The sequence below is a fragment of the Gallus gallus genome, chromosome 3 (assembly GCF_016699485.2).
Source record: "Gallus gallus isolate bGalGal1 chromosome 3, bGalGal1.mat.broiler.GRCg7b, whole genome shotgun sequence".
Classification (NCBI taxonomy): Eukaryota; Metazoa; Chordata; class Aves; order Galliformes; family Phasianidae; genus Gallus; species Gallus gallus.
Genome location: NC_052534.1, coordinates 55,505,472 through 55,526,199, shown reverse-complemented (window position 1 = coordinate 55,526,199; position 20,728 = coordinate 55,505,472). Strand labels below are relative to the sequence as shown.

The 20,728-nt window shown below is 40.2% G+C and overlaps 2 protein-coding genes across 5 annotated transcripts in view; both read right to left on the bottom strand.

Annotated features, from left to right (window-relative positions):
* Positions 1 to 3,636: 3,636 nt before the first annotated feature.
* Positions 3,637 to 14,235, bottom strand: ALDH8A1 (aldehyde dehydrogenase 8 family member A1). The gene is made up of 7 exons (XM_419732.7): positions 14,075 to 14,235; positions 9,667 to 9,814; positions 9,350 to 9,505; positions 7,825 to 7,974; positions 6,992 to 7,248; positions 6,037 to 6,198; positions 3,637 to 4,761 (listed from the first exon to the last, which is right to left on the bottom strand). Exons 1-7 carry the CDS (start codon positions 14,210 to 14,212, stop codon positions 4,309 to 4,311), a joined length of 1,464 nt encoding a protein of 487 aa, XP_419732.2. The 5' UTR covers positions 14,213 to 14,235; the 3' UTR covers positions 3,637 to 4,308.
* Positions 14,236 to 17,012: 2,777 nt separating this feature from the next.
* Positions 17,013 to 20,728, bottom strand: part of HBS1L (HBS1 like translational GTPase) — a 65,190-nt gene continuing 61,474 nt past the window's right edge. For all 4 annotated transcript variants that reach the window (XM_001234090.7, XM_015284167.4, XM_046939184.1 and 1 more), the window contains 4 exons: positions 20,451 to 20,559; positions 19,738 to 19,838; positions 18,688 to 18,832; positions 17,013 to 17,681 (listed from right to left, as the gene is read on the bottom strand). In XM_001234090.7, the coding sequence (XP_001234091.3) occupies positions 17,670 to 17,681; positions 18,688 to 18,832; positions 19,738 to 19,838; positions 20,451 to 20,559 (367 nt within the window). In that variant the 3' untranslated portion in view covers positions 17,013 to 17,669. The remainder of the gene's footprint in view (positions 17,682 to 18,687; positions 18,833 to 19,737; positions 19,839 to 20,450; positions 20,560 to 20,728) is intronic.

Here is a 20,728-nt window from a genome sequence, read left to right as displayed (position 1 = left end):
AGACAACTTCCTAATCAAATTTCCACTACTATCTTATCATAGTTACTCAATGTTCTCTACATGGCTCCAGTATCTCTGTGTAAAAAGGCAACTGAATACAACAGTTAAGAAGGACTGAAATTATCTACCCTCAACTAACAAGCACTCATGTGAAAACATGGATATTTCAGCACAAGAATCCCAAACAGAATCCAAGGTTTACATTCAGCTATTTCTATCAACAAATATTTTGGCATTCCTCCTGAGGACAAAAGCTTGCATTTTCAGCAGGTAAACACAGTAACTCACTCCAGCCAAGTCAGTACAGAGAAGTTCATTTTTAAAATCTAAGGCCAGATTAGGAAATGTTTTTTTTTAATTTCCGTTTTATTAAATAAACACTTGAAAATGTTATTTTGCAGCTGCAGAAAATGCTACTTCTGCCTGACTTCTGTATTGAGGGAGCCAAAACTGTAGAAAAACAACAAATCTCTCTGTAGCAGAGGGTAAGCTGGCACTGTAATATGCAATGTTCCCAAAGGAGGAGAAAATTGAATTACTAGAATGGCAGTATAATCTTTGTGTTATTATTTTAGGAACTTGGAGTTAAATGGACAAGTTCAGTGCTTTTTGAATGAACGTGCCCTTACTTTGCCATAGTAAATGGTCCATAATTACTTTCATTTCTCTGAAACCAGGAGATAGCTCTTCTTAGCCTTACTCTGACAGACGTCTTTTGCTCCCATGGGGACTTGCATAGGCCGCATCATTATAGTAATTAAGTGCTTCACAGTGCCTCTCATGAACAGAGAAGTGTTCTTTCAACTTGCACATAACCATGCACTGCTCCACACGCCTACACATCTGTAGTGCAGTTGCACAAGTACTTACATCTTATGAAGTTTAGCATCTCTCCATCTCTCTAAACAGCGTGCTCCTAAGAGGTCATAGCACATTCAAAGCTGAGACAGCCTTGTGCCCCCTTCCATGGAAGCATTTGTGCTCTCTTGGAAATGATTAAGCCACTCTGTGCCAGAAATAGGCATCATTAGCCAGGCTCTGCTCTGGTTAATTCACTTGCTGAAGGGAGAGGAAGCCTGCAAGATGTGCTCCATCACCTTGCCTGTTTTAGAAGAGAAAACTTGCTCTTTGAAATACCAGCCCAGCAGTGTTGTAGCAGAACTGTGAGCAGAACACTGAGCTGCTGTTCTCATATGAACTGAGGTTCTCTCGTGATCTCCAAACCCTTTTCAACTGCTTCTTTTCAGGAGACAGCATTGTCTGCACATGGTTTCTGGATCCATAGCTTTACTTTCAGTGGCAATAATATGCACCCAGTTAACTCAGTTATCCAGTAATATTGCAGGACTTCCGTCTTTTCTCATTATTCACCGTTCTCCACCTAATCTCCAACCATTGCCAGTAGGGATTTTACGCATTCTAGATCAACAAAGCCAGTGCACTGAGGTTCCTAGGCACAAACATCACTCTTGTATTGCAAAACAAACGCTTGAAATGGAAGGAAAGAGAATTCAGCCAAGGAGATCACCCAGCCACCAGGACTTTCTAGGACTATTCTGAGCCCCAGTTAGTCCTTACATTTAGCTTTCTATAGCATACTTAACTATTAACTAAGGTAGAGAATGGGACTCAGGTCTTTCCACAGCCCAGGAATATTACACTTGTTTTTAATTTTTCACTCTCTTGCCACACAGAAAATCCATAAGCTTTAGAAGAAACTTGAAATCAAGTACTCGGACACTTCAGAGTACATCCCTCATAGAGCTGAGACCAGTGCTGAGCAAACATGCTGCCACACAGGGTAAAAAATCATGCCTGAGCCATGGAGACAAGCCTAGCAGGAAGGTACTCAGGATCTCTCTGTACCTTTTCTCCCCCCCAACATCTTTTATTTTTTTTTTCCCTCAGTTGGAGGAAGAGATAAGAGATGTGGCTCTACCTGTTAAGCTGAATCTTAAGATATATTTCTTTTTAACATACAGAAATTCAAAGGTAAGATTTTACAACTAGCCTAGTTTACATTTGAGTTCCACATGTTTTAGCTAAGTTAGTCATGAAACTTCATTTGACCCAATAAGACAAGAGTCTGAATTCCATTTTCACCACTGGGAATCAGGCAAAATAAGAAGGATTTGTAAAAATCCCAAACACTGTGAGAACAGGGACTTAATTTCATTTGGATATAAACATTAGAGTTGATCTGCCTCCTCTCCAGAACACATCCAAGGTCTCCCCCTAAGCAAAGCTGTTTTCAAGCATTGTACAATAGCATTTTCCATGCTAAGAAAAAGACAGAAAGAAAAAAACCCACATTATGCTAATTGAGAGAAGCAAACTTTGGGAAAAGTCTAACTCTCTACCCATGCAAAGCAATCATCTCACACCAGTGAAATAACCCAGTGCAAAACAGAACTGTACTCGCTCCATTTGTAAGAATTAACAGATGGAGCAACTGTTCAGGCTTTACGTAACAGTAATTAAACAAACCCTCACAATGGCCACATGATTTCACAGACAAGCCAGAGCAGTGTGCCAAAAACGGAAAAAAAAAAAAAAAAAAAAATCCAACAACTTTACTGCTGGGTTGGAAAATTCCAGGTCATGCAGCAGAGCCAGCTCCACGAGCCTGTCAGACGTATGCTTGGGTTGTGCCTGCCTTGTCCTTTGGGATATTCTCCCCATTGCCCTCTGGGGCTGAAAGTAGAAACCTTGAAGCAGAGCAGCTGCAGAACGTGGCTTTCATCATCTGCAAGATAAAATTCTTTGGCGACTTTGTGGGACAGAAGAGAGGCAGGCACACAACTTGCTATGCTATAGAATTCTGTCTAAATAAAGAAAATATTGGAAAGTTCTTAAAATTCAGCATGTAAGCACCATCATCAGCACCAATAGGCCTCTCTTACCTCTCTGTGGTATTGGCCACAGGGATGATCAAATGGGACACACCAGGAGTTCACTGCAGGGAACCCACACAGCCATGCTGAACACAAAGCCACCACTCCCATACTCCTCACATATGGGTCCCCACCCGCTACTCCACCTCACTGTAAAACATCTTGGGCCAGAAACACACAAATGATACACAGGTTTTTATCTCCTGTATATGAAATATATACATGGAATTCTCCTATTTTTATCTAACTCCTAGCCAAAATTTACTCCTGAATGAAAAAATCAGCTCATTAAAACTGACCCCAGACCAGATTCAGGTGGGGGAAGGAATCCACCTAGACCTACAAATTGTGTAAAACCCATCTGCTCTTGCTGAAAATTCCTACCCTCCAAACTAATGAAGCATTTCAAAGTTTATTTTGCTCTTTCAAACAGGATTTGTAAACAAAACAAAAGCAGAGTAACACATGCACTAATACAGTGGTTCAACCACATTCTAGCTAAATGTGTGACTGAGGGCTTAAAAAACAAAGTAGGTGTTCTACTGCCATCACATGGTCATGAGAATGCCTAAACAGAGTTATAAAATGAAACAATGCTTCTTCAGAATACATCGCTTCACTAAGCCTATCATTCCAACAGCTAGTTCTTTTAAAAGTTGCTTGCAGCCTCTCCTAATGAAGAATAATCTCTGATCTGGACAAGTAAGTGTTCAAGGATGTGAAAAACATCATCACTGAGTCCTAGAAGTGACAAAAGGTTGTAATTTCAGAACAGTTAGGGAACAAGTGTCAGGACATTTCAGCAACATAAGGTAAACCATGTTATAATTAAAATGCTTATTGCCCCTGTATATCATGAGAATCTCATGACCTTCTAGTTCAATAGCACTGAAGAGATTAAAGGTACTGCCTCAGGCATTTCGTGTGCTATAGTATCAGTCCTTGACTGACATCGATGAAGCGTAAAATGGATTGGTACATAGAACGTGCTATTTATAATGGAAATGGGCTAATTCTCATTATTGTATCAACTTCTCAATGTACTTTTATCTTTGTCCCTCACAGTAACTCACCAGCCACAGGTACAGTTGTACATCATTTTTTCTCCAATCTTTCTCTATAAAGCAGATTTTTGAGACCAGAATACTCTAAAAAAAATCATACACGAGGATAAGATACCCGAGCAATCTGATTTGGGATAGGTTAATTGTGGAGATCACACCAATTATCTCATTTAACGAAAAGCTACATTCAATATTATCATTTGGAGTGTCTGTTTGCAGCTGTCATTGATGTTTCATGACAAAAGTCCAAGGAAAATATGGCCTCAATAGCAGTCTGTATTCCAGAAAGCCATTTAAGGTAACACAAATCAGTAATTTATTTTACCCTAACATTTTTCAAATTATTTATTTCAGTGCTTTATTGTGATGGTTTTGACCTCAGTAAAGAACTCATAGGAATCCTTTGCTCCCTCTCTTCCTATACCTGAGGCTTTCATCCCACCAAATGGCAGGTTCAGATCTCTAACAAGCCAGCAGTTGGTCCACACCAAGCCAGACTGCAGTCTTCGTGCCACTCGATGAACGCGTCCCACGTTGCTGGACCACACAGTGGCTGCAAGGCCATATTTCACACCGTTGGCTCTTTTGACCACTTCTTCTTCTGTATCAAATGCTACCACACATGTCACAGGACCAAAAATCTCTTCCTGCATGCAACAAGATTCATCTTTGATTTCGGCAATAACGGTGGGCAACATGAAATAGCCTTTCTGGTTGCCAGCTGGGAGAGCCAAGGAATCCACTCCCTCTCCACACAGGATTTTGGCTCCTTCAGCCTTTGCTTTCTTCACGTAGCTCCTCACCTGAGGAAACAGCAGCAAAATATCATTTCTAAAGGACAACATTCTGAGAGCCCACTTTTTCAGTCTGGATAAATCCCCAGGAGTCCAGGGGATCACACTGCTGTTACTTCCCTTCTAATGGCAGAAGGGTATTCCCCAGCTTTTGTTGATACATTTCTGTAAAAGCCTAGCGGGCTTCACTATTGACCTTTGCTGGTAATCAATCTCAAAATGGTAAGGACCAGTGGTAAAATCACAAGTGGTCCCAGAGCACTCCTCCCTTTTTTCCTGAGCTTGGGCAATTTGACATATCTTTCATGCCATGGTTCACTCATTAGCTCAAGGGACCAGTAACATTTTCCTGCCTCATGGGCAGGCTTGTTGAACGTTTACATGGCACTAGGATGATGAAGCCAGGAAGTCTTTAGAAAATCTCATCAGTAAGTAATTAAAGCTGTGCCCCATGGCTGCTGCTATTATATGCTATGCATAGGACATGCTGTTGGATCTTCTGCTGGTCCAGAATCCTTGTTCTGTTTCTCTACCTATAGAAATACCACAGAGATAGCACTGTGCTTCTTTCTCATTTTTTTTTTTTAAACACCTTTGTATTCTAGACACAGAAGTCCTCTATCGCATCCAAAAAGACCTCAAGCAGTGGGTGTTTCTACCACTCTACAATAGAACAGGCTGGAGAAATTGCTTAGGCCTCAAGAAACATGACAGAGGTTTGGCTTTCTCCCTCAGTTTGTGGTTTTCCAGCAGCTTCTTGTTTACACTGATTGTGTCAGTTTTGGGGTCCACGCATCTGCCTTCTGAACTGTCGCTGAAACCACAAAAAGTCATTGAAGCAGACATAATTGTGCATTGTCTCAGCTGTCACCTACACCCATGGCATTTCAAATTCCCGCTAGCTGGATGTGCTAAGAGGGATATAAAAATAAGAGTTTTACCTCGGTTGATTTTCTTACTAGGCAAATAAATGATCTCAGCAAATGCAACACCAACATAAGTGAAAGTGTTGTTAAGCTGTAAGATTAGTCAGCATAAATTCAGGATTTAGACCTGTCCACTTTGAGTTTTTTCACTTCAAATGGGAAAAGTAGCTTTTTAAAATTATTTTCTGCATAGAATTGATTCTTCCAGAGTAATCATGTAATCCCAGGCCACAGGCAACAGAAACTTTACCTAATGAAAACCTTATAATGGCTTTGAATCTTAATCCCACACAGCATACATGTCTAAAAACACCTTTTGTAAACCAACAAAAGTCAGATAAACCCCATGTAATACCACCTTTTCTAGGTGCTCTTTACTTATGAGTGCTCCCACGTCGACAGTAGGATCTGAGGGGTTCCCAACCTTCCACTTCTTAGTCTCTGCTACAAACCTCTTCACAAACTCACTGTATATGCCCCTCTGAACAAAGATCCTGGAGGTGCAAAGGCAGATCTCACCCTACCAAAACAAACAAAATCAGTTCATATTACGCTGTACTACTCTCTTGTATTAGGACTTGCTTCCCAGGATGAGACCTGTGTCCCTCCATCCTGAGGAGTGGAAACGACATTCACCAACACAGCAAAGCAGGATTTTTCCCAGACCAGAAGGAAGAGAGAAGATAATACAAGTAATAACAATATTGCACAGTCATTCACTAATATAAGCAAATTTGTTCTGTTTTGGTTTTTTTTTTTTCCATTAATAACATTCTACCTTCTCCAACATTTTTCATAGGCAATGAGATTTCCATTTTGGACTGATGCCTCTCTTCATTTCCTGAAAATGCCATGCTGATGCCATGCTATTTTTCTGCACCCTTGTCCTGATACAGTTTCATGGCTTTCGCAATCTCTCCTAAGGATGGGAATGGGAACATTAATAGAATTTAGTGGGAATTTCCTAATTTATTTTCACCAAATCAAGGTTTCTACTTAGTTGCAGAGAGGAATTTAAAGCAACTGCTTCCTGGAAAAATAAAGGATATATGTATTTGTGAGAGGGATAAGGATACTTTTTCTTCCCCTAACATCTGATGGAGAGCCATAGAAAGAGCACTTTCTTATTTTACTTCCCTGCTCCTGGAATAATGAAAATATTCTCATATTTTTTCTACTTGGAATGTGCTCACTATACAGAGCCTGGAAACAGACCTTGTCAGTTTAGGATCTGGAATCAAAGGTACGGACATGAGTGCTTACACTAACACATGCACGCCTCCTGCTGCAAACAGTACAGAGGTGAGAGGCACCTGGTTGGCAAAGCTGGACCGCAGGGTAGTTGGGATGCACTGGCTCAAGTCAGCATCATCGAAGATGATTGCAGGGTTTTTGCCTCCCAGCTCCAGAGAAAGCTTTTTGCAGTGCGGAGCGCTCTTCTCCGTGATCCGCTGGGCTGTGAGGGTGCTTCCCGTGAAGGAGATGAGGGGCACATCAGGATGGCAGACGAGAGCTTCTCCTGCCTTGGCGCCTGTCCCAAACACCATGTTCACCACCCCGTGGGGCATCCCTCATGGAAAGAGAGGCACAAAGTGAGCACAACCTCCTCTTGCTCCACAGGTTTCAGTTGTCTACGTTTTGTCTCTGGTCTTAGAAAATTACTAGAGATGAAGAGTGAGCCTCAACTTAGGTAGCATGGTCACAGGTTAAACAATAAAATCAGTTCTACCAATCAGTCAAGCTTGCCCAACATCCACCATCAGTGACCCAGTTTTCAGTCATCCAGTAACAGGGAAGAAACAGTTATCTTCCCGTTTTCCAAATGGAACAAGAACTGGTTCTCACTCTCTTATGCCTTCATGATTACTTTGCTGGCACTGTGGCCATAGGGAACCCCCATGGGGACGGCAGGAGTGGGGAGAGAGATACAGGAAGACTTTTCATGAAGAGACAGTGAAAAAAGTCAAACAGGGAAATAGCTGGAGTTGGGGAGATGGAAAGGTATGGTCACAGGGAAAGCTTTTTACTCTCTGGTGTGATTCAGTAACAATAAACCATCTCACCCACTTTTTTTAAGCATTCTGACTTCTGCAATGAAAATGTTGCAGCAAGTCCACCCCATTCACCCTCCTGCTCAGGGATTTACCTGCTTTCTCCAAGAGTTTGCACATCATCCAGGCTGTGACAGATGTCATCTCACTCGGCTTGGCAACCACGGTATTTCCACATGCAATGGCAGGAGCTATTTTCCAGGTCAACAAATAAAGTGGCAAATTCCAAGGGCTGATTAAACCAGCTGCAAGGGAAAACCACAAAAGACAGGAGCACAGTTTACTGGGATACAAAACTCAATCCTCTGTACTCCAGCATTTACATTTCCGTTCAGATTTTGGTAAGGAATTTGGCTATCGTTTGTATTTCCAGACAAATGTACAAGAAATTCGCAGCTAGAAGTCTTCTTCACGGGCAGATCATTTTAAAAGATCTGCACAAAACATGCTAAAGCTGATATGCTGGACACTGAGCTTCACAGCTTCTTTGGGGCAGAAGCTTACAGCATGCTTTTCATGGTTTTCTAGGAACACTGAGGCAAGGCTAGCCAGAAAAACTGTTCACATCAACTGCTCTGTGGTAATTTTCTGTGTCAGTAATCCGAAATAACCTCAGTTAGCCCAGATCACTCTTGCTTTATGATACTGTCCAGACATTTCTTCCCAATTTCAGTATTAAAAAGGGCACGCACAGCACACAGTGCTTATTTTTCTGCTTCCACAAATTGCTGAATTACTAGTTGTTTGTTTGTTTCTTCAGTAACTGCTCTTGGGAATACTTTACATATTGTTCGGAAATGATGAAAAGAAATCTGTAATTATTAGATGTGACTGTTCATAAAGAGCCACAGGATTTCTTGCTGCTTGATGCATCTCGTGTAGGAATGGAGCTTTGGACCGTGAAGAAGTTCTATGAGTAATTTTATCAGAAGTACTCATGTTCTCCACTGGTCACAAAAACTTTTAAAAGGGTCCGCTAACCTCACCAATTTTATCTTCTTTTATAATTCAAACTTGAATTTGAAGCATTTATGCATAATCATATGAACTACATAATAGTAGTAGCCTTACGACTCCATCCCTCATAAATTCAGCACAGCTGCTTTATATCTGAAACGAGAGCAGCATCTAGTGGCACACTTCAGTAATTCCCCGGCTAAAATGCAGCTGGGTGCCTCAGCCAAAATGCTGATCTGCGAGCTGCTGCTGCTTGGTCTTAGGTAAATTGATGCCTGGTGTCAGGGAAAGGTTCTTCACCAGATAGTGTTGAGCATGGAACAGGCTGTCCAAGGCAGTGGGCATGGCCCCAAGCTGATGGAGTTCAAGGAGCATTCAGACAGTGCTCTCAGACATAGTGTTTGGATTTTGAGTGGTCCTGTGTGGGCCCTGCGTTGGACTAAATGATTCTTCTGTGATTCTAGGCACGTTTTAAGGCATCATATAAACTTTCTTTCTAAGGAAAAGCAGCATAAGTGAATTCACATGAAGTTTCTCATGATTTAGCAGACCAGTCATGTGTAGCACATGACCCAGGAAAAATAAATGCTAGGTTTGGAAAAACTCCTCTCTGTTGTCTCAGGCAGTCACTGCCCAGTTTTCCATGCTCCAGGAACACCGTACCAACTCCCACAGGCGTCCGTGAGGTATAATGCACACAGCCCATGCTTGCCATCTCGGTGCACTCTGTCGTGTGATGAAGGATGGAAGAGGCAAAGAACCGGAAGTTGTATACTGCCCGAGGGATGTCCACAGTTCTAGCAAATGTAATTGTTTTGCCTGAAACAAAATCAAACAAACTGCTATGATATCGGGGCAGAAAACAGCTCATCTAAACACCATTGCACCAAAAGCTCACATATACCAAAAATCTTGACCATATCTTCCATTCATATACACATCGAGACGGTATATTTGACATCAGTAGTTTAGATTTTTACCCTGATCCTTTGACTCTGCTTGGGCAAATGCTTCCAGGTCATGTTCAATCAGGTCTGCCAATTTGTTCAAGATCTGAGATTTTTCCAATGGGCTTTTTGAGGACCAAATTGGGAAGGCATTTTTGGCAGCTCTGACTGCAGCTTCCACCTAAAAAAAAGCCAAAGATCAACAGTAAATATTAATGAAACACCTCAGAAAGGAGGTCAAACGATCAGCAGACCTGCTCAGCTTTGAGAGATAATAATTCAAACCACATTTTTGGAACCACTGAATCTCTTCATAGATATGACTTCTTCATTTTCATCTTCTCAAGACACCATCCTTTAATTCAAGAAATGCTATTGATAGTTTCTCTTCCTGATATGGAATTTCACTGCAACTCTTGCATTTCTTCTCAACGGGTGGGCAATGCTCCAGGCCTGGAGGAAGTGCTAGACAAGTCAATCATCACCAGTAAATTCCACTGGTCCAGCCCATGTAGAACCTTGTTTCTCATGAGGGGGAGTGCAAAAATCTCTCAGAACAAATGCAGTTCAGCCTAATATCCACAGTTCCGTCTTGCCAGAAAGGACATCAGTGATGAAAATAGTGGGTCTGGGAAGGAATAGACTGTGTGCTCCACTAACCTTTGATTTCTTCTCTCATCTCCCCCAGTTCATTTAAACAAAGATTGAGAATATGTCTATAGAAGAGTTGCTCAGAGGAAAAAAAAAAAAGTCTTACCTGATTGCAGCTACCTAATAAAGCCCACAGATATTAAAAATCATTATATGTGTTTATACTGATGCATACCTGTTTCACCAGCATTTTGCCTGAGATGTACGTAACTCCTGCATGGTCATTCAGCCTGACTTTTCTGAATACTTGCAGAATACTAGCACTTTTCTAAAAGAAGAGTAGGCTTCAAAGGATTAAAATTAAATAGAAAGATTTCTCCTCCATCAATCGTTTCCTCCAGGCACCTGAAGGAAAATTACCTGGGTCTATTGATTGATAATCAGTTCCTTCTGGATGCCGTTCACCAGTCTCTCAAGATTTCTAGGATGGTTACCAACACCTTTCTATATTTTAGTTAATGGCATTATTTCCCATTTTTTGCTTCTTATGTATCACTTAATTGGTTGTATTGTCTAACATATGCACCAAGGTGGGCTTTTAGCCAAAGTTGTCTTAGTTTCCCATCATTTTTGCTCGAAAATTTCTTCAGCTTTGGGAAATGTACCCAAGTCAATAACTAGAAAAATGTTGATGGAATGTAAATCAGATGATTCTGAGCTCTACTAACGCTGTCACAGAGCTGGCTCCTGTACGATCACTGAGGATTACTTTCTACCAATTCCACATAATTGATTTCCAAATTTGCTCCTTTAGATAACGATAGGTGTTACAAAAATCATAAAGTAATTTATCAGCGCCCCAACGGTGTTCTTACAAAAGAGCATACAGAAGTTCAAACACATGGAAATCCTCTTTCCTTTTTTTTTTTTTTCCTTCCCACTCCCGCCCCCACATTCACAGGAGAATTTACAGTCTCCTGAAATGAGGGCCAGAGCTTGAGGGACAGGATGATAATGGTATGGAGGCCAGTGGGAAATAAGCCAGCTCACAAAAGTCACACAGATCACTGGCCAAGCCCACAAACCTAGACTCTGGCCTTTTGGCAGAGTTTAACAACCAAGCAGCTGGAGGAGGGCCAAAGCAGGTCTGGGAAAGGTGAACTGCAGCTTCTTGAGTGAGTTGGGTGAGGAGGGCACCTATCCTGAAAAGGTCCATCCCCTATGAAACAAAACCACCTCTACTAAGTAACCTGTTCTTCCACCTTCTCGTCATTAGGTGACATTGTGGTGCTGCTTCTAATCTGTTCCTTCTTTTGTTGCCTGTACCACCTGGTGTTTCTGTGCTCTAAGAGGTCTGATTTGAAGTTCAAGTCATCTGCACTTTTAACCCTGCAGCAAGTTTAGAAGGAAGAAGAGGTTGCATCTTCATGGAGAAGCAGAAAATTGGCAAAGGAAGGAATGATGTGTCAGTGGACCGGCTTAAAAAAGCAAGAGGAAAACAAACAAAAAAGATTATCACAGAATCTTTTTTTGTTGAGTTAGAAGGGTCCCTTAATGGCCATCTGCTCCAACTTTCCTGAAATGAACACCTACAGGTAGATTAAGTAACTCAGAGCCCCCTCCTGCCTGACCCTGACTGTCTCCAGGGATGGGGCTTCCACCACCTCTCCAAGCAACATGTGCCAATGTCTCACCACCCTTGTAAAAAACTTTTTCTTATACCTAGTCTAAATCTCTCCTCTTTCAGTTTGAAACTATTTCCTCGTCTTATCACAACAGACTGCTAAAGAGTCTGTTCCCTTTCTCACAGCCCCCCTTTAGAGACTGAAAGGCTGCTCTTAAGACTCCCTAATACATAATACAGAAGTAGTAAAAGGGAACAGGGTTAAAACAGTTTAACTAGCAAAAACAAGTTTAGCCACGAAGAAGACATGCATAAAAATTCAACTATGAATTTGTGGCTGAAACACTTCCTTCTGCTTTCCTCTTCTGCACAAGAAGAGCACAGAAAAAGAGCACACAATTCAGAGCTATCATAAAAGATTGATACCAAAATACGCAAAATAGCCCTAGTGACACAACGCCTGCTTTCCCAGGGGATGATGGAAAAGATGAAGATTCTTTAAAAAGAGATTTTTTTTTTTTTTTTTTTTTTAGAAGAGATTTTTGCCAGGTCCTATTAGCTCCCACCAGCTTGTCTTTTGGAGATGCAGGGCACCTGCTCAAGCCCACACTGCATTTTTTGGCAAAAACTGTCTGACATGGCCCTTGCAGTTGGACTGCTGTTGAATTCCCAGATCAGAAACAGGTTTGCCTTTTGTTTCCACTGCGTTTTGTTTCCAGTGAAACCAACCAAAAACACCAACAAGATGTTGAGCCTTGTTAGAAACAGCATCAAGCTCTTCACTGAAGCTGGACCTCGATGCTTATTTTGCAATCTCCACATAACCTGTAAGCAGCTTCACTTCACTTTCTCCTGCATCATAATCCACTAGTCACCAGTGGATGCCAGCTTTGTAAAGCCCGGTCTTTGATAGAGCTGTCTAAAGGCAGGAGCAAAGGACTTGTCAACTCCGCACAACCCAAACATTATGCATGGCACGACCCAAAAGCTGAGAAGAGAGAAGCCATTGTTCCTCACACGTATCTGAACTCATCTCCCATATCTACAGCATGGCCAATAGCCTAATTTTGTTAAGTTGTTCTGGCATTCTCACATCTCTCTCAATTTTATGATTCTGCAAATGAATGAACAGGAAGATTTGCACCTGCACATCAAAGAGAAGTCTTTCCAGGCATAGTTAGGGCTGGCTGGAGCAAACTTACACAGATGTATTCTAGCAAACTGAATCTGTTACACTTTAACCCTTGGTCATTGGCATCTAGCAAATATTTACCCAATCGAAATTACAGTGCAAAGGTTTCTGATGAAAGAAGCAAAGAAATGTCTGCAGGACTGAAATGCAAATGAATAGCTATGTAGCAATAGCACTTCATTAAAAAAAAAAGTTTGGAAAATGAAATTACTGTACTCTCCTAGTTGATGTTTTCCAAGCCTTTTACATCTCCTAACATTTTCTAGTTGCTTCTCTCCTTGCCAAACCTGAAGCAGTATGCTAAGCACTTCTAGGTCCTTTATAAAGTGACATCAGTGAAGCTGCAGCACCCCTGATGAATGCTACGTTGACATACAAGGGACATTCATCCCACCAGTGAGCACAGGGCTAGGAAGCATTGCATTGATGCAGACGACAGACTGCTTCATGAGGAAATGTATACTCACTGTAGCCACCTCACCACCTTTATTTCATATCCAGCTGCTAATATCAAAGCCAGAAAGGTCTGAAGCTTTTTACCACATGGCAGGGGAAGGGCCAGAATGTCAAAATACTTTTAAATGACAACTGTAAATGATCAAGACAAAAGGGCAGAACACATTTACCTGTACATAGTGCCATTAAGTTTATTCTATAAGAGGTCAATAACCCTTTTCTCTCTGTTCCAGTCTGTTTACATTTGGTGCCAACCTGAGTGCTACTGTTAATATATATACAAGACATCCCTGTGTGAGCTGAAAAGGCTCTACTGAAGGAACTGAATCTTGTTTGATTTACACTGGTTTATAATTCAGTCTATAACTTTCTAATTGCAAACATGTAAAAATAAATAATAAAAATCACTATTTGCTGCAGCAGCAATAAATTACACAATGCTACAACACAATCAAGACCTTACTCATTTTAGTCTTAAAAGTCTTTATCAATTTCTCTGATCTCTTGCCTTCCAATCTCTCCCACTCACAACATGCATTTCACATTTTCACCTCTTCGTGCACTTGGATAGTACTCACCTCTTCTTTGCCACTGTCTGGCACCCTGCAATATACATCTCCTGTGGATGGGTTATAGGAATCTATGTAGGAGGAACAAGGAACAAATCTGCCAGCTATAAAGTTTTCCAGCACTAGGAGAGCCTCTGAGTGAGCCATTGTTGGCAGTTTGCTTCATCAGTGACTTTTTCCTAAGAGGTGCCAGTTTAGATTCATAGTTCAGTGTGTCAGCAAGTCTGAACTCCTCCCCCCTCTCCCCGTCTTCCCTGCATCACTGACGTGCAAGTCAGAGGGAACTACTGCAACAGCAGAAGGAACAAAGAGGAAAGGGTGGAAAAATGACCATGTTTGTCACTTACTTTCTCTCTGCTGCAGGAGTTAAAGCAGGGAGGCAGGATCAGCTAATATCTATGAGAAGAGTTCATTTATCTCTATAGGAAATAAATTGCTGAAGAAAAATTTGCCCTCTATCAGTTTTCAAGCTCCAGTTTGCGGGAATTCCTTTTGCAACAACTGCACAAAATAATTCAAGGCCTAAAATACCTCACCAGGGACCTCTCCTTACTAGCGGTAAGCACAGAGGAGAAAGGCTTGGACTAATTTGTCTGCAGCTCATTTGCTTTATCATCAATATTTGCTCCGGTAACCTCCATAACAATTGTTCTACCACGGTTTTTACACTGAAGAAACTTATCTTTTTTTCTACCAGTATCTTCAAACCAAGCAATACAAGCGAGAGGCCCTTCAGTTAAAAAAAAAAAACACAACCCACAAACATTGAGAAGCATGATCCTGCCCAGGATTTGTACTTTGTGGCACATTGTCAGGAACCCACATTTTTTAAAAAAAGCAGCAAGACACCTACTTTTACTGTTTTCGTTATACAAGCCTGTAACAAATAATTAAGCTTTGCCTTAACTTCCCAGTATCAACTGTTCAAAATAATCTTTCTCCGAGAGAACACCTAGACTATCAAATGGCTCAGGTACTGCATGCCATCTCCTTGCACTCTACACTTACTCAAACTGCTACATCTGTGCTAAACAGCAGCACGCTATCACCAGAAGACTGTCGGAGTCTCCATTTAGAGAGCTTGAAAAGAGCTAGTTTCAAAAGCCTAGAAAGCATTGGAACACTAGACCACTGCTAAGCCTTTAAATGTCCTGTGGACAAAGGTACAAACAAATTTTGATTGAATAAACTTGATACAGCTTCGTTGCCCAATAAGAGGCCATTTATTCATCAAACAACTAGAGCCTCTGGGCACAGTCCACATCGGCACCAAAAAACAGCACATTATGTTGAAACTGGGTTAGGCCATGTCACTGGTTCTCCCAAGCTACGCACTGGGAAAGTATATCATAACTTTTCCACAGTCAAAGAATACTGAGTCTCAAAACTTACGGCAACTGTGTGTGGGAAAGGTCAGCACAGGGTTATCATTCCATATCGCACTTCCTTGTCCACAAGGAGCAAGGAATTTACCAAAGTCTTCAGTTTTAACACACATTCTTCTGCCTGCGGTAACTTAGCCCCTGATATAAAAATCAACCTTAGCATTGTCTAGCTTTGAACACAACTTCAGGTGGACCAAGCTCAAAACAGGATTTTGGCAGAACGAACTTCTGAAATCCTGCAAATGCAGCAAAACCTTCACATCTAGCATGTTGAAACTGGTACATATTTAAAAGCAGATTCAAGACTATGAGAAGACCTATCAAATAATGTTAAATCATACCTTCCGTTCTGGTAGTTAACAGTTTTCAGGTACATTCACTCAAATGATTTGACATAATTCATTTCCACATAAAGCATCGTTTACACTTCTACAAGTACACATGCAGTCAGCAGTACAACCTTTCATATATGGTCAAGTGCCTGTACCTTCTGAACTGGGGCTAAAGCATGAAAGTGCGAAGAAGGCTACCTTTCATTTCTGTGGGTAGAGTAGGTATGGACCAGCACAAATCATAGAATTATACAATGGTCTGGGTTGAAAAGGACCACAGTGATCACCTAGTTTCAACCCCCTTGCTGTGTGCGGGGTCGCCAACCACTAGACCAGGCTGGCCTTCAATGCCTCCAGGGATGGGGCATCCACAACCTCCTTGGGCAACTGTTCCAGTGCATCACCAACCTCTGCGTGAAAAACTTCCTCCTAATATCTAACCTAAACCTCCCCTGTCTCAGTTTAAGACCATTTCCCCTTGTCCCATCACTATCCACCCTTGTAAGCAGCTGTTCCCCCTCCAGTTTATACACTCCTTTCAAATACTGGAAGGCCACAATGAGGTCTCCCCAGAGCCTTCTCTTCTCCAAGCTAAACAAGCCCACTTCCCTCAACCTTCAAACAAAATAACAATCATAGGGTTTTTTTTTTTTTTGCTTTTAATATGCAAGGCACAGCTTTATTTGAGTGAAACTAAGTGGCTGATGCTTTGGAGTATTTCAGCTCCTCCTCCACATTATAATCAAACTGGAGTTCTCCCCATGCTGCACTTGTACACAGCTCAGAGTATCATTCTATGAGTACTTAAAGACTACTCACAGCTCCCAGTAAACAAGCTGTAGTAAAGCATGTCTGTTCTCCATTCTGGAGATGGCAGATGGACCCGACCCTACAGAACTCTCTTTAGCTGGATGGTTCCACCTACCCTCTTCCTGAAAAGTCAGCTACAGGCTTCAGTAAGCAAAACAATCTGGCTTCATGAACACGTCCCAAGATTAATCTGCCAGCTTTTGTTCAGAAGAACACCGCATCAAAGAGATCCTTGTGCACAGTAGGTGCATCAAGGAGCAACATATGAAAGCAAATTATTTTCACAGAATGGAGAAGTCACGTGTCCGTTTTGCATTTTACATTTGTACGTTTAGACAAAGTTATGAATTACAGAAAGCAAGGAAAAATTTATAATAACTTAGAAGTGTTTAAATAACAAAAAGAGCAAAGAGTCAAAAATTATGCTCTAAGTTATTTTATTATTCTTACATTTTAAAAAATAAAATTAGCCAGAGTTGGCACAACTTCTACGACACAGCAAAAGAAACTTTCTTTTTTTCTTTAAATAAATTTAGGAACAGGAAAAAAAATCCTGGTACAGCACTACATGCCATTCTCTTGAACCCAAAGTAAATAGCTTGTTTTACCCTGAATATGCATTCAACTCAAACCTCAAAATATATTAGACCAATAAAGTTACTTTACTGAATTAATGTGCAGCAAAAAAAGCAGATCAAAGAAAATATGTAAACAATTTATGTCTAGAAGGAGTTTGCTTCATGATGATTCATCACTGTTTTCCCCCCCCTAATTCAACTTTCTAATATTTTTCCATCAGGCTCTTTAACGGGTAAATTCCACATGGAGCAGTACTTGGACTCTTCTGATCAGTGAGTGCAACATCAGCAATTTCTTGTCAGTTGGCATCTTGTTCTGCAGTGGGAGAGACTGATGAAAGGTTCCCTCAGAAGTCTAATTCAAACTAACTTTTGTGACCACCTTCTTCCCCCCCAGTAAATTGCACTTGTTCCTTCAGCTGAAGTAACTGGATTCTTAAACAGAAGTTTGGATATCTGATTGCATTTTGGTGGGATTATGGAAGTCCAGGCACCGCTGTCATTCTTTAATCTAAAAATCAAAGTGAATAGAAAAAAACGGTGAAAAATGAAGTATTAACTGTAAAATGATCACAGCTTTTTCCAACGTGATTACCCATGGAAAACAAAAAATGACTCCTTTTGCTCTGAAATTCTCTGGAAAAAGACTACAAGGACTAAAACAGTAATACTTAAAGAACAAAGACTTTAGTAGTTGCCAATTCTACAAATACTGGATACCACAGATCTAAACAGCATCACTCACTTCAAGTTACATTTAAACAAAAAATAGGTGTAAGATCAAAGCCGTAAATCTGGATCCCATTTACAACCATATAGCATTAAAGGATCATAGTTCACAGAGCCTTTAGTAGACCAGAGAGAAGCCAGAAATTCTCAAGCTCTAATTACAAGTTTTGACATTAAGCCACTCAGCTTCAAGTCTCAGTACCATAACTTTGTTAAGATTTCTGAATTCCTCTCCCTCAGGTCTAGAATTAGAGCTTAAATTCTAAGTCAAAGATCACAGCAATACTTTTAAAATGCCAGATAAAGGGCCATTTGTATTTTTTGCTCTTAACAGAAAATAAAGCATTTATATTTAGACCCATGGCTTCACTTACACTTGATTGAAAAAAATCTATAGGCATTGTTAAGAACAGTAACATACCACTACCTTCAATGCTAATAGACTAAGATAGGAGACACAAACTAGCCATAGTAAAAATGGCCAATACTTCTTATTTAAAAATCTATTATTCTAATTTTAAAATAAAAGCTATTTCCAGTATATTTATACAGTCAATTAAGTTTCAGAAAGACCAATACTAAAAACGAAGTTATTTTTAGCTGGTGAGAGGGGACAAAATGTACAAATTTCAAAAGTCAGCGTTTTCCTTGCAGCTTGCTAAAGCATTATCTCCTTTTCAGTAAAATAAATTCCCTTTTTTATGCTAAAATGAATAAAATCAAACATAAAAACCAAATGCTATATGAAAGTCACCACCATCCTTCTACAGTGTAGAAATTCCACATACCTCTGTGATAACTCCTGCAGCAATAGTGGAACCACCGTAGCGTAACATAAACCTCCCAAGCTCTTTAAAATCTTTATACAACTCTACAGCAACTGGCCTTTGAGTTTCTAGTTCTATTAAAGCATTCTGTCCTTTACTCAGGAACCTGGAAGTAAATAAGCAGAAAAATAATACAAATGTTATAAATATATAAATGGAAAATAGAACAGTGAGTAATTGGAAAAAATAAACTTATAAAGCCCAAAGTGTGATGAGCAAGCTTGATTTAAAGTAACCCAAGGCACCAGACTGCAAACTCATTTACCTGGAGTACAGCTTTTTAAAAGGCATCTGACTTTTCCTTAAAAACTTCCAGAGAAGGGCATCCACCACAATATCCGGGAAATTGTTTACAAATGAATTATCCCATTAACACCTGGCTTTTACATCTAACAAATCAGTCTTGTTTCAAACCTAAGTCCCAGTAACTTAGGAGCCATCCGTTACTCTACAGATGCCATGAGTTTTCTTCCCATTACCTTTCAGTAAGTCTCAGTCACGCCATTTCTGGAAAATGACTGTTTTAATTATTTGTTTGCCAAATAACACCTCTATCCAAATACAGCTTTCAAATAACAAGAGGGACATTCCTATAGGTTAACTTGTATGGGAAGGTTCTGTTTGATTCTGATCAACTGTGTAGCAGAATTCACAGTAACCCACTGCCATAATTACACCCATTTCAGGAAGAAATGAGATAATGCAAAAAAATAGATTAAATAGATTTACCTTTTAAGCACATTAGTGATTTGGGATTCACTCTCAATTCTGCAACTGACCTTATGCAAGTCATTTTACTTCTCAGGTGCTTGGTGCTCATTAAGTGGAAACAATTTTTTAATTCATAAAGCACTGTGAAATCTATGAATGAAACCAGCTAAAATAATGAAAGCATTTTTTTATGTCCTTATACATGTTATTGCTTCAAAATAGAGCTTGCTTGATAAATCACACTTTAGCTTAAGCTCAGCCCGTTTTCTTACATTATCATTAAGTATTCAGAACACTTACTTAGGTTTTTTCTTTGTCACTTCACCAGTGCTTTTGTGCAGGACACTCAACAATCTTCTAATAGTAGCAGGTTCACTTACTGTTTGATAGTGTAAAAGTACCTAAAATATAGTTTTCTGTTATTGAATCTTATAAAATAATCAGAAATCCTAGGTGTTAGTACTCAAAAACACTTAACTCTTTTAAGATTGATTTGTTTTTAAACAAATGCGTGTAAAACTTCTCTCACTTCACATTCAGTAACCATTTTTATTTCCTAAGCTTTGTGATCTCTGCCAATATAACAAAAAGTTCATGTATTCTTTAGTTACAAATACATTTTTCATTCTTAAGTGTTTAGTTTGTGCCATGTCTATGTAATTCTGTAGTATTAACCATTTTTTTGTTGTTGTTGTTTTCAAGGTATCTTACAACCAAGTGCATCATTATATTCCTAACAGGGTACAGACTTTCAAAAGAACAGCCCAGCCTGACTCCATGCTGGAACACATTCTCCGAAATGGCCCAGCTAGGCATGAGACGTCAGCAAGGTGCACAAGCAGCCACAGTAGCATCTTACACCCTCTTCGAGCTGCAGCAGAATCAGTTTCCTTTGGAGGGAGGGAAACACTTCTGGATACTAAATGACTCCTTACATTAGAGACATGAGAAAGCATACGGAAAGGAAAAGCCCTGAGCAACTCGCAATGAAAATAACTTTCAGAGAGACTTACAGGGAATCCTTTGGTGACTGGAATCTCAATATTGAAGATGAGAATCCGAGCTCTGAATCGAGTGCAAACTTTAACAGGTTCCTTGGGATCACAAAATACACAGCCAACACTACAAAAAAGGAGAACAAAAATTCTTTTTTTAAACACATACGTATAATATGATATGTCATAGATATGACATAAAAACTTTAATTGCCATTCTGAAAAAAAGCATGCTTAAGACACGCAAAGCAAAGACGACAACATTTTAATAACAGCCAGGAGAGAAAAAAAAAATA

Bases quoted from the DNA above. Each gene is read 5' to 3' on its own strand.
- ALDH8A1 (XM_419732.7), bottom strand. From the start codon at position 14,212: ATGGCTCACTCAGAGGCTCTCCTAGTGCTGGAAAACTTTATAGCTGGC. The intron at 9,815-14,074 runs GTGAGTACTATC...GCTTTTTTTTAG, and splicing joins CAGACAGTGGCAAAGAAGAG to GTGGAAGCTGCAGTCAGAGC. The intron at 4,762-6,036 runs GTGGTATTACAT...CTGTTTCCTCAG, and splicing joins GTAAAGAGCACCTAGAAAAG to GTGAGGAGCTACGTGAAGAA.